General features: G+C 46.6%; 1 protein-coding gene across 1 annotated transcript in view; it reads left to right on the top strand.

Annotated features, from left to right (window-relative positions):
- LOC106574944 (protein diaphanous homolog 3) overlaps positions 1 to 12,500 on the top strand; it is a 676,792-nt gene that overhangs the window by 419,813 nt on the left and 244,479 nt on the right. Inside the window, exon 25 of the mRNA XM_082963180.1 lies at positions 5,928 to 6,052. Within this exon, the coding sequence (XP_082819306.1) occupies positions 5,928 to 6,052 (125 nt within the window). The remainder of the gene's footprint in view (positions 1 to 5,927; positions 6,053 to 12,500) is intronic.

The raw sequence follows: 12,500 nt of genomic DNA, 5'->3' as shown, positions 1-12,500 counted from the left end.
TCCTTGAACCAGCTTGCTTAGGGGACTCTTCTCCAGGTTCATCTCTCTGTAGGTGATGGGTTTGTTATGGAAGGTTTGGGAATCGCTTCCTTTTAGGTGGCTGTAGAATTTAACGGCTCTTTTCTGGATTTTGATAATTAGTGGGTATCGGCCTAATTCTGCTTTGCAGGCATTATTTGGTGTTTTGCGTTGTACACAGATTAATTCTGCATGCAGAGTCTCAATTTGGTGTTTGTCCCATTTTGTGAATTCTTGGTTGGTGAGCGGACCCCAGACCTCACAACCATAAAGGGCAATGAGTTCTATAACTGATTGAAGTATTTTTTGCCAGATCCTAATTGGTATGCCGAATTTTATGTTCCTTTTGATGGCGTAGAAGGCCCTTCTTGCCTTGTCTCTCAGATCGTTCACAGCTTTTTGGAAGTTACCTGTGGCGCTGATGTTTAGGTCAAGGTATGTAGTATTTTGTTTGGACAATGGTGTCTAGATGGATTTTGTATTGGTGGTCCTGGCAACTGGACCTTTTTTGTAACACCATTATTTTGGTCTTACTGAGATGTGCTGTCAGGGCCCAGGTCTGGCAGAATCTGTGCAGAAGATCTAGGTGCTGCTGTAGGCCCTCCTTGGTTGGTGACAGAAGCACCAGATCATCAGCAAACAGTAGACATTTGACTTCAAATTCTAGTAGGGTGAGGGCCGGGTGCTGCAGACTGTTCCAGTGCCCTCGTCAATTCGTTGATATATATGTTGAAGAGAGTGGGGCTTAAGCTGCATCCCTGTCTCACCCCACGGCCCTGTGGGAAGAAATGTGTGCGTTTTTTGCCAATTTTATCCACACACTTGTTGTTTGTCTACGTGGATTTTATAATGTCTTAAGTTTTTCCCCCCCAACACCACTTTCCATCAATTTCTATAGTAGGCCCCCGTGCCAAATTGAGTCAAAAGCTTTTTTGAAATCAACAAAGCATGAGACGACTTTGCCTTTGTTTTGGTTTGCTTGTTTGTTAATTAGGGTGTGCAGGGTGAATACGTGGTCTGTCGTACGGCAATTTGGTAAAAAGCCAATATGATATTTGCTCAGTACATTGTTTTCACTGAGGAAATGTACGAGTCTGCTGTTAATGATAATGCAGAGGATTTACCCAAGGTTGCTGTTGACACATATCCCACGGTAGTTAATGGGGACAAATTTGTCTCCACTGTTGTGGATTGGGGTGATCAGTCCTTGGTTCCAAATATTGGGGAATTTGCCAGAGCTGAGGATGATGTTAAAGAGTTTAAGTCCTAAAGGCTTCTTAACAGCTTCTACCCCCAGAAGACTCCTGAACAGCTAATCAAAGGACTACCCAGACCCCTCTTTTACGCTGCTGCTACAGTCCTCTTTGTTTATTATCTATGCATAGTCACTCTACCTACATGTACATATTACCTTGACTAACCGGTGCCCCCGAACACTGACTCTGTACCGTAACACCCTGTATATAGCCTCCACATTGACTCTGTACCGTCACATCCTGTATATAGCCTCCACATTGACTCTGTACCGTAACACCCTGTATATAGCCTCCACATTGACTCTGTACCGTAACACCCTGTATATAGCCTCCACATTGACTCTGTACCGGTACCCCCTGTATATAGCCTCCACATTGACTTTGTACCGTAACACCCTGTATATAGCCTCCACATTGACTCTGTACCGTAACACCCTGTATATAGCCTCCACATTGACTCTGTACCGTAACACTCTGTATATAGCCTCCACATTAACTCTGTACCGTAACCCCCTGTATATAGCCTCCACATTAACTCTGTACCGTAACCCCCTGTATATAGCCTCCACATTAACTCTGTACCGTAACCCCCTGTATATAGCCTCCACATTAACTCTGTACCGTAACCCCCTGTATATAGCCTCCGCATTATTTTACTGCTGCTCTTTAATTATTTGTAACTGTTATTTTCAATTTATTTTACTTGTCAATTTTGTTCTTAATGCGTTTTTCTTCTTAACGTCTTAAAACATTGTTGGTAAAGGGCTTGCAAGTAAGCATTTCACTTTAAGGTCTACACCTGTTGTATTTGGCGCATGTGACTAATATGATTTGATTTGATTTGAGTTGTAATTTGTGGTCTGTATATTGGATAATTTCATTGAGGATAACATCAACATCACAGGCCTTTTTGGGTTGGAGGGTTTGTATTTTGTCCTGTAGTTCATTCAATGTAATTGGAGAATCCAGTGGTTTCTGATAGTCTTTAATAGTTGATTCTAAGATTTGAATTTGATCATGTTTTTGCTGTTTGTTGGTTGTTATTGGGCCAAAAAGATTGGAGAAGTGGTTTAACCATATATCTCTGTTTTGGATAGATATCTCTTCCTGTTGTTGTTTGTTTAGTGTTTTCCAATTTTTGCAGAAGTGGTTAGTTTTATCTTCCTCTCTCTCTCTATCTTCCTCTCTCTCCCTACTAACTCACAGGGATATTGGTATATTTATCTCTAGTCTGGGCAGAGAGGAGTGAGACAGAAAGAGAGAGAGAGAGAGCGAGACCAGAAGGGAAAGAGATAAACGTGGAGAGAAATCCCTGAGACTCAGTGTTTACCATAAGTGTAGTGATTTGATTTCTAAACATCTGTGGAGAATTTCATGTAGAAGCCAGTGATGCTCTCCTCTATTCTCCCTCTTCCTGTCTCTCCTTCTCTCATCTATTCTCCCTCTTCCTGTCTCTCCTTCTCTCCTCTATTTTCCCCTCTTCCTGTGTCTCCCTCTCTCTTCTATTCTCTCTCTTCCTGTCTCTCCCTCTCCTCTATTCTCCCTTTTCCTCTCTCCCTCACTCCTCTATTCTCCCTCTTCCTGTCTCTCCCTCTCCTCTATTCTCCCTCTTCCTGTATCTCCCTCTCTCCTCTTGTATATCATCCTGTCTCTCTCTCTCTCCTCTATTTTCCCTCTTCCTGTCTCTCCCTCTCTCCTCTTCTCTCTCTTCCTGTCTCTCTCTCCCTCTCTCCTCTATTCTCCCTCTTCCTGTCTCTCTCTCTCCTCTATTTTCCCTCTTCCTGTCTCTCCCTCTCTCCTCTTCTCTCTCTTCCTGTCTCTGCCTCTCTCTCCCTCTCTCATCTATTCTCCCTCTTCCTGTCTCTCCCTCTCCTCTATTCTCCCTCTTCCTGTCTCTCCCTCTCTCCTCTTCTCCCTCTTCCTGTCTCTCCCTCCCTTCCTCTTCTCTCTCTTCCTGTCTCTCCCTCTCTCTCCCTCTCTCCTCTTCTCCCTCTTCCTGTCTCCCTCTCTCCTCTTCTCCCTCACACCTTTCTCTCCGTCACTTCTGTCTCTGTCTCCATCTCTTCCTCCAGTGCTTGTGAAAGTGTCAGTAAACATGTCTCTGTGTATCAGCGAAGGGACTGAGAAGCTTAGCTAATGTAGACTTTGCTTGCTTCCCAAATGGCACACCATTCCCTATATGGAGCACTACTTTTGGCCGGGGCTCTGGTCAAAAGTAGTGCACTAAAAACGGAATAGGGTGTCATTTGGGACATGACTCTACACTTTTTATGTCCTCTCTCTCTCCTTTATTCATGTATGAGTGTTAGAGTGTTAGAAATGGGACTTCAAAAAGGACTTGTAGCCATCTCAGCTGTTTCCTGCTTTGTGTTCACATGGTAATGAGTCATGTTCTAGATTAGTGTTTAGTGGCAGACAGGACATCTCTCACTCACTAAATCACTCCTCACTGGGCACTCAGAACCAGAACCAGATAGATTATAATACAACACTCCTCACTGGAGACTCAGAACCAGATAGATTATAATACAACACTCCTCACTGGATACTCAGAACCAGAACCAGATAGATTATAATACAACACTCCTCACTGGAGACTCAGAACCAGAACCAGATAGATTATAATACAACACTCCTCACTGGAGACTCAGAACCAGAACCAGATAGATTATAATACAACACTCCTCACTGGAGACTCTGAACCAGAACCAGATAGATTATAATACAACACTCCTCACTGGAGACTCAGAACCAGATAGATTATAATACAACACTCCTCACTGGAGACCCAGAACCAGAACCAGATAGATTATAATACAACACTCCTCACTGGAGACTCAGAACCAGAACCAGATAGATTATAATACAACACTCCTCACTGGAGACTCAGAACCAGAACCAGATAGATTATAATACAACACTCCTCACTGGAGACTCAGAACCAGAACCAGATAGATTATAATACAACACTCCTCACTGGAGACTCAGAACCAGAACCAGATAGATTATAATACAACACTCCTCACTGGAGACTCAGAACCAGAACCAGATAGATTATAATACAACACTCCTCACTGGAGACTCAGAACCAGAACCAGATAGATTATAATACAACACTCCTCACTGGAGACTCAGAACCAGAACCACATAGATTATAATACAACACTCCTCACTGGAGACTCAGAACCAGAACCAGATAGATTATAATACAACACTCCTCACTGGAGACTCAGAACCAGAACCAGATAGATTATAATACAACACTCCTCACTGGAGACTCAGAACCAGAACCAGATAGATTATAATACAACACTCCTCACTGGAGACTCAGAACCAGAACCACATAGATTATAATACAACACTCCTCACTGGAGACTCAGAACCAGAACCAGATAGATTATAATACAACACTCCTCACTGGAGACTCAGAACCAGAACCACATAGATTATAATACAACACTCCTCACTGGAGACTCAGAACCAGAACCAGATAGATTATAATACAACACTCCTCACTGGAGACTCAGAACCAGAACCAGATAGATTATAATACAACACTCCTCACTGGAGACTCAGAACCAGAACCAGATAGATTATAATACAACACTCCTCACTGGAGACTCAGAACCAGAACCAGATAGATTATAATACAACACTCCTCACTGGAGACTCAGAACCAGAACCAGATAGATTATAATACAACACTCCTCACTGGAGACTCAGAACCAGAACCAGATAGATTATAATACAACACTCCTCACTGGAGACTCAGAACCAGAACCAGATAGATTATAATACAACACTCCTCACTGGAGACTCAGAACCAGAACCAGATAGATTATAATACAACACTCCTCACTGGAGACTCAGAACCAGAACCAGATAGATTATAATACAACACTCCTCACTGGAGACCCAGAACCAGAACCAGATAGATTATAATACAACACTCCTCACTGGATACTCAGAACCAGAACCAGATAGATTATAATACAACACTCCTCACTGGAGACTCAGAACCACATAGATTATAATACAACACTCCTCACTGGAGACCCAGAACCAGAACCAGATAGATTATAATACAACACTCCTCACTGGAGACTCAGAACCAGAACCACATAGATTATAATACAACACTCCTCACTGGAGACTCAGAACCAGAACCAGATAGATTATAATACAACACTCCTCACTGGAGACTCAGAACCAGAACCACATAGATTATAATACAACACTCCTCACTGGAGACTCAGAACCAGAACCAGATAGATTATAATACAACACTCCTCACTGGAGACTCAGAACCAGAACCACATAGATTATAATACAACACTCCTCACTGGAGACTCAGAACCAGAACCACATAGATTATAATACAACACTCCTCACTGGAGACTCTGAACCAGAACCACATAGATTATAATACAACACTCCTCACTGGATACTCAGAACCAGAACCAGATAGATTATAATACAACACTCCTCACTGGATACTCAGAACCAGAACCAACACTCCTCACCTTGGTGTCTTCTGAGTACATAGTTTAATATTTCCTCTGTCTGTGTGTGTGTGTGTGTGTGTGTGTGTGTGTGTGTGTGTGTGTGTGTGTGTGTGTGTGTGTGTGTGTGTGTGTGTGTGTGTGTGTGTAGTCTCAGCGGAGTCCCTGGAGAAGAACCTAGTTCAGATGGAGAGACAGCTGGTCCAACTAGAGAGAGACCTGGACACCTTCTCCTGTCCTGACGACACTGAAGATCTGTTCACTACCAAGATGTCCATATCCTTTACTTCTGACAGAATACACACACACACACCTCTCTGCCTCTGACTTCAACACCATGCCTCTGTCTAAACCCCCAGCTCTCTGACTTCAACACCATGCCTCTGTCTAAACCCCCAGCTCTCTGTCTTCAACACCATGCCTCTGTCTAAACCCCCAGCTCTCTGACTTCAACACCATGCCTCTGTCTAAACCCCCAGCTCTCTGTCCCTGACTTCAACACCATGCCTCTGTCTAAACCCCCAGCTCTCTGACTTCAACACCATGCCTCTGTCTAAACCCCCAGCTCTCTGTCCCTGACTTCAACACCATGCCTCTGTCTAAACCCCCAGCTCTCTGACTTCAACACCATGCCTCTGTCTAAACCCCCAGCTCTCTGACTTCAACACCATGCCTCTGTCTAAACCCGCAGCTCTCTGCCTCTGACTTCAACACCATGCCTCTGTCTAAACCCCCAGCTCTCTGCCTCTGACTTCAACACCATGCCCCTGTCTAAACCCCCAGCTCTCTGTCCCTGACTTTAACACCATGCCTCTGTCTAAACCCCCAGCTCTCTGACTTCAACACCATGCCTCTGTCTAAACCCCCAGCTCTCTGTCCCTGACTTTAACACCATGCCTCTGTCTAAACCCCCAGCTCTCTGACTTCAACACCATGCCTCTGTCTAAACCCCCAGCTCTCTGACTTCAACACCATGCCTCTGTCTAAACCCCCAGCTCTCTGACTTCAACACCATGCCTCTATCTAAACCCCCAGCTCTCTGACTTCAACACCATGCCTCTGTCTAAACCCCCATCTCCCTGACTTCAACACCATGCCTCTGTCTAAACCCCCAGCTCTCTGACTTCAACACCATGCCTCTGTCTAAACCCCCAGCTCTCTGACTTCAACACCATGCCTCTGTCTAAACCCCCAGCTCTCTGACTTCAACACCATGCCTCTGTCTAAACCCCCAGCTCTCTGTCCCTGACTTTAACACCATGCCTCTGTGTAAACCCCCAGCTCTCTGACTTCAACACCATGCCTCTGTCTAAACCCCCATCTCTCTGACTTCAACACCATGCCTCTGTCTAAACCCCCAGCTCTCTGTCCCTGACTTTAACACCATGCCTCTGTCTAAACCCCCAGCTCTCTGACTTCATCACCATGCCTCTGTCTAAACCCCCAGCTCTCTGTCCCTGACTTTAACACCATGCCTCTGTCTAAACCCCCAGCTTTCTGACTTCAACACCATGCCCCTGTCTAAACCCCCAGCTTTCTGACTTCAACACCATGCCTCTGTCTAAACCCCCAGCTCTCTGACTTCAACACCATGCCTCTGTCTAAACCCCCAGCTCTCTGACTTCAACACCATGCCTCTGTCTAAACCCCCAGCTCTCTGACTTCAACACCATGCCTCTGTCTAAACCCCCAGCTCTCTGACTTCAACACCATGCCTCTGTCTAAACCCCCAGCTCTCTGACTTCAACACCATGCCTCTGTCTAAACCCCCAGCTCTCTGACTTCAACACCATGCCTCTGTCTAAACCCCCAGCTCTCTGACTTCAACACCATGCCTCTGTCTAAACCCCCAGCTCTCTGTCCCTGACTTCAACACCATGCCTCTGTCTAAACCCGCAGCTCTGTGACTTCAACACCATGCCTCTGTCTAAACCCCCAGCTCTCTGTCCCTGACTTTAACACCATGCCTCTGTCTAAACCCCCAGCTCTCTGACTTCAACACCATGCCTCTGTCTAAACCCCCATCTCTCTGACTTCAACACCATGCCTCTGTCTAAACCCCCAGCTCTCTGTCCCTGACTTTAACACCATGCCTCTGTCTAAACCCCCAGCTCTCTGACTTCAACACCATGCCTCTGTCTAAACCCCCAGCTCTCTGTCCCTGACTTTAACACCATGCCTCTGTCTAAACCCCCAGCTCTCTGACTTCAACACCATGCCTCTGTCTAAACCCCCAGCTCTCTGACTTCAACACCATGCCTCTGTCTAAACCCCCAGCTCTCTGACTTCAACACCATGCCTCTGTCTAAACCCCCAGCTCTCTGACTTCAACACCATGCCTCTGTCTAAACCCCCAGCTCTCTGTCCCTGACTTCAACACCATGCCTCTGTCTAAACCCCCAGCTCTCTGACTTCAACACCATGCCTCTGTCTAAACCCCCAGCTCCCTGACTTCAACACCATGCCTCTGTCTAAACCCCCAGCTCTCTGACTTCAACACCATGCCCCTGTCTAAACCCCCAGCTCTCTGTCCCTGACTTCAACACCATGCCTCTGTCTAAACCCCCAGCTCTCTGACTTCAACACCATGCCTCTGTCTAAACCCCCAGCTTTCTGACTTCAACACCATGCCCCTGTCTAAACCCCCAGCTTTCTGACTTCAACACCATGCCTCTGTCTAAACCCCCATCTCTCTGACTTCAACACCATGCCTCTGTCTAAACCCCCAGCTCTCTGACTTCAACACCATGCCTCTGTCTAAACCCCCAGCTCTCTGACTTCAACACCATGCCCCTGTCTAAACCCCCAGCTCTCTGACTTCAACACCATGCCTCTGTCTAAACCCCTAGCTCTCTGACTTCAACACCATGCCCCTGTCTAAACCCCCATCTCTCTGATTTCAACACCATGCCTCTGTCTAAACCCCCAGCTCTCTGACTTCAATACCATGCCTCTGTCTAAACCCCCAGCTCTCTGACTTCAACACCATGCCTCTGTCTAAACCCCCAGCTCTCTGACTTCAACACCATGCCTCTGTCTAAACCCCCAGCTCTCTGACTTCAACACCATGCCTCTGTCTAAACCCCCAGCTCTCTGACTTCAACACCATGCCTCTGTCTAAACCCCCAGCTCTCTGACTTCAACACCATGCCTCTGTCTAAACCCCCAGCTCTCTGACTTCAACACCATGCCTCTGTCTAAAACCCCATCTCTCTGTCCCTGACTTCAACACCATGCCTCTGTCTAAACCCCCAGCTCTCTGACTTCAACACCATGCCTCTGTCTAAACCCCCATCTCCCTGACTTCAACACCATGCCTCTGTCTAAACCCCCAGCTCTCTGTCCCTGACTTTAACACCATGCCTCTTTCTAAACCCCCAGCTCTCTGACTTCAACACCATGCCTCTGTCTAAACCCCCAGCTCTCTGACTTCAACACCATGCCTCTGTCTAAACCCCCAGCTCTCTGACTTCAACACCATGCCTCTGTCTAAACCCCCAGCTCTCTGACTTCAACACCATGCCCCTGTCTAAACCCCCAGCTCTCTGACTTCAACACCATGCCTCTGTCTAAACCCCCAGCTCTCTGACTTCAACACCATGCCTCTGTCTAAACCCCCAGCTCTCTGACTTCAACACCATGCCTCTGTCTAAACCCCCAGCTCTCTGACTTCAACACCATGCCTCTGTCTAAACCCCCAGCTCTCTGACTTCAACACCATGCCTCTGTCTAAACCCCCAGCTCTCTGACTTCAACACCATGCCTCTGTCTAAACCCCCAGCTCTCTGACTTCAACACCATGCCTCTGTCTAAACCCCCAGCTCCCTGACTTCAACACCATGCCTCTGTCTAAACCCCCAGCTCTCTGACTTCAACACCATGCCTCTGTCTAAACCCCCAGCTCTCTGACTTCAACACTGTCTGGTAGTCAGAACAGACTGGTCCTCTCTGACTGGCTGTCTGGTAGTCAGAACAGACTGGTCCTCTCTGACTGGCTGTCTGGTAGTCAGAACAGACTGGTCCTCTCTGACTGGCTGTCTGGTAGTCAGAACAGACTGGTCCTCTCTGACTGGGTCGACCACCGGTCTCTGGACCTTACCTCTCTACATCACTCAGCATCACCCAATGACATTACAGCTCACCAGACCAGCCCTTTATTCCTGCCACTGTGTGTGTGTGTGTGTGTGTGTGTGTGTGTGTGTGTGTGTGTGTGTGTGTGTGTGTGTGTGTGTGTGTGTGTGTGTGTGTGTGTGTGTGTGTGTGTGTGTGTGTGTGTGTGTGTGTGTGTGTGTGTGTGAAATATGTTGAATACTGAGAGTGAACTGGCTTCCTGCAGTGTGTGTCTCACCTAGGTCCATTCAGTAGACCGGTGTCCTCATTGACTGTGCTTTGATTCTCCTTCCTCCCACAGCATCTCATACATATCAAAGAGCAGACAGCATGTTCCTGCACAGCGTCTCTCACAGTGTGGCAGTCACTGACAGCTGCCAGCTGCAGCAGACCCAGGGTGCATCACTGCAGAGACGCCAGACCCACAGTACCCATAATTCATTAGGATTATAAATGTTCAGAACTTTCTACAAACCCTCCAGGACCATGATAGAAGCTTCCAGAGACCCAAACAACGACTGTTCTCATCCACAGGTCACAGTGGTCTTCCCCTCTCTCTCTGTCTCTCTCTGTCTCTCTCTCTCTCTCTCTCTCTCTCATCTCTCTCTCTCATCTCTCTCTCTCATCTCTCTCTCTCATCTCTCTCTCCATCTCTCTCTCATCTCTCTCTCCATCTCTCTCTCTCATCTCTCTCTCTCATCTCTCTCTCCATCTCTCTCTCCATCTCTCTCTCTCATCTCTCTCTCCATCTCTCTCTCCATCTCTCTCTCTCATCTCTCTCTCCATCTCTCTCTCCATCTCTCTCTCTCATCTCTCTCTCTCATCTCTCTCTCTCATCTCTCTCTCTCATCTCTCTCTCCATCTCTCTCTCCATCTCTCTCTCTCATCTCTCTCTCCATCTCTCTCTCCATCTCTCTCTCTCATCTCTCTCTCCATCTCTCTCTCTATCCCTCTCTTTCTCTTTTATTTGACTGAAAGCAATTATTTTCCATCCCAGTCTCCTACTAATTGTTTGTTTTCCCCCAAAATATCTGTGATCATTTTAATGAAGGACCCCTCAGCAGCAGCTCCTCCACGTCCTGGACTACTGGGCATTCTCCTCTCCTGCAATTCACCACCGTGTGTGTGTGTGTGTGTGTGTGTGTGTGTGTGTGTGTGTGTGTGTGTGTGTGTGTGTGTGTGTGTGTGTGTGTGTGTGTGTGTGTGTGTGTGTGTGTGTGTGTGGTGTGTGTGTGTGTGTGTGTGTGTGTGTGTGTGTGTGTGTGTGTGTGTGTGTGTGTGTGTGTGTGTGTGTGTGTGTATATATCTTATTTATCACAGAGCCTATTCTGAGCGGGACACTACTCAAGCAGCTCGTTGCTGCTGGAGTGAAACGTGTTTATCACACCAGTCGCCTGTTAAAAAACTGTTCTGATAGACTCGATTTAAAAATCGCTACTGTCTTTATTTCTCATCTGATAATTAAAGCGCGCCTCGGATTCGCCGTTCAAGTTCATCCTGGAGGCAACAGGCCATCAGAGCATCACCCGTTGCTTTGCATTGTGAGCTGAAGGCACTAGGCATTTTGGAAACATACTAAATTGATTGAAAACCTGAACGTTTTTACTTCATATTATGAGGTATGTCTTACCTTCAGACTAGGCAAAATTTGCCCCAAGATACGTGGGGGGCAATTATTTTATAAAGACTTCCTCATATGCCGTTGAATCTGGCATTTCTCAGCTGTTCTATTGGTTATCATATCAACTTTCTTTTCGTTGTCGAGAAGCCAGTTGGTACAATACTGGTCATATTATCAACCCATCCTGGTCACATCAACAACCCATCCTGGTCACATCAACAACCCATCCTGGTCATATTATCAACCCATCCTGGTCACATCAACAACCCATCCTGGTCACATCAACAACCCATCCTGGTCATATTATCAACCCATCCTGGTCATATCAACAACCCATCCTGGTCACATCAACAACCCATCCTGGTCACATCAACAACCCATCCTGGTCATATTATCATCCCATCCTGGTCACAACAACACATCCTGGTCACATCAACAACCCATCCTGGTCACATCAACAACCCATCCTGGTCATATTATCATCCCATCCTGGTCACATCAACAACCCATCCTGGTCATATTATCATCCCATCCTGGTCACATCAACAACCCATCCTGGTCACATCAACAACCCATCCTGGTCACATCAACAACCCATCCTGGTCATATTATCAACCCATCCTGGTCACATCAACAACCCATCCTGGTCACATCAACAACCCATCCTGGTCATATCAACCCATCCTGGTCATATCAACAACCCATCCTGGTCACATCAACAACCCATCCTGGTCACAACAACCCATCCTGGTCATATTATCATCCCATCCTGGTCACATCAACAACCCATCCTGGTCACATCAACAACCCATCCTGGTCACATCAACAACCCATCCTGGTCATATTATCATCCCATCCTGGTCACAACAACACATCCTGGTCACATCAACAACCCATCCTGGTCACATCAACAACCCATCCTGGTCATATTATCATCCCATCCTGGTCACATCAACAACCCATCCTGGTCATAGTATCATCCCATCCTGGTCA

Source organism: Salmo salar, chromosome 16 (genome assembly GCF_965601325.2).
Source record: "Salmo salar chromosome 16, fSalSal1, whole genome shotgun sequence".
Taxonomy (NCBI): domain Eukaryota; kingdom Metazoa; phylum Chordata; class Actinopteri; order Salmoniformes; family Salmonidae; genus Salmo; species Salmo salar.
The sequence above is the reverse complement of the archived record's forward strand: the minus strand, read 5'-3'. Positions and strand labels throughout refer to the sequence as shown.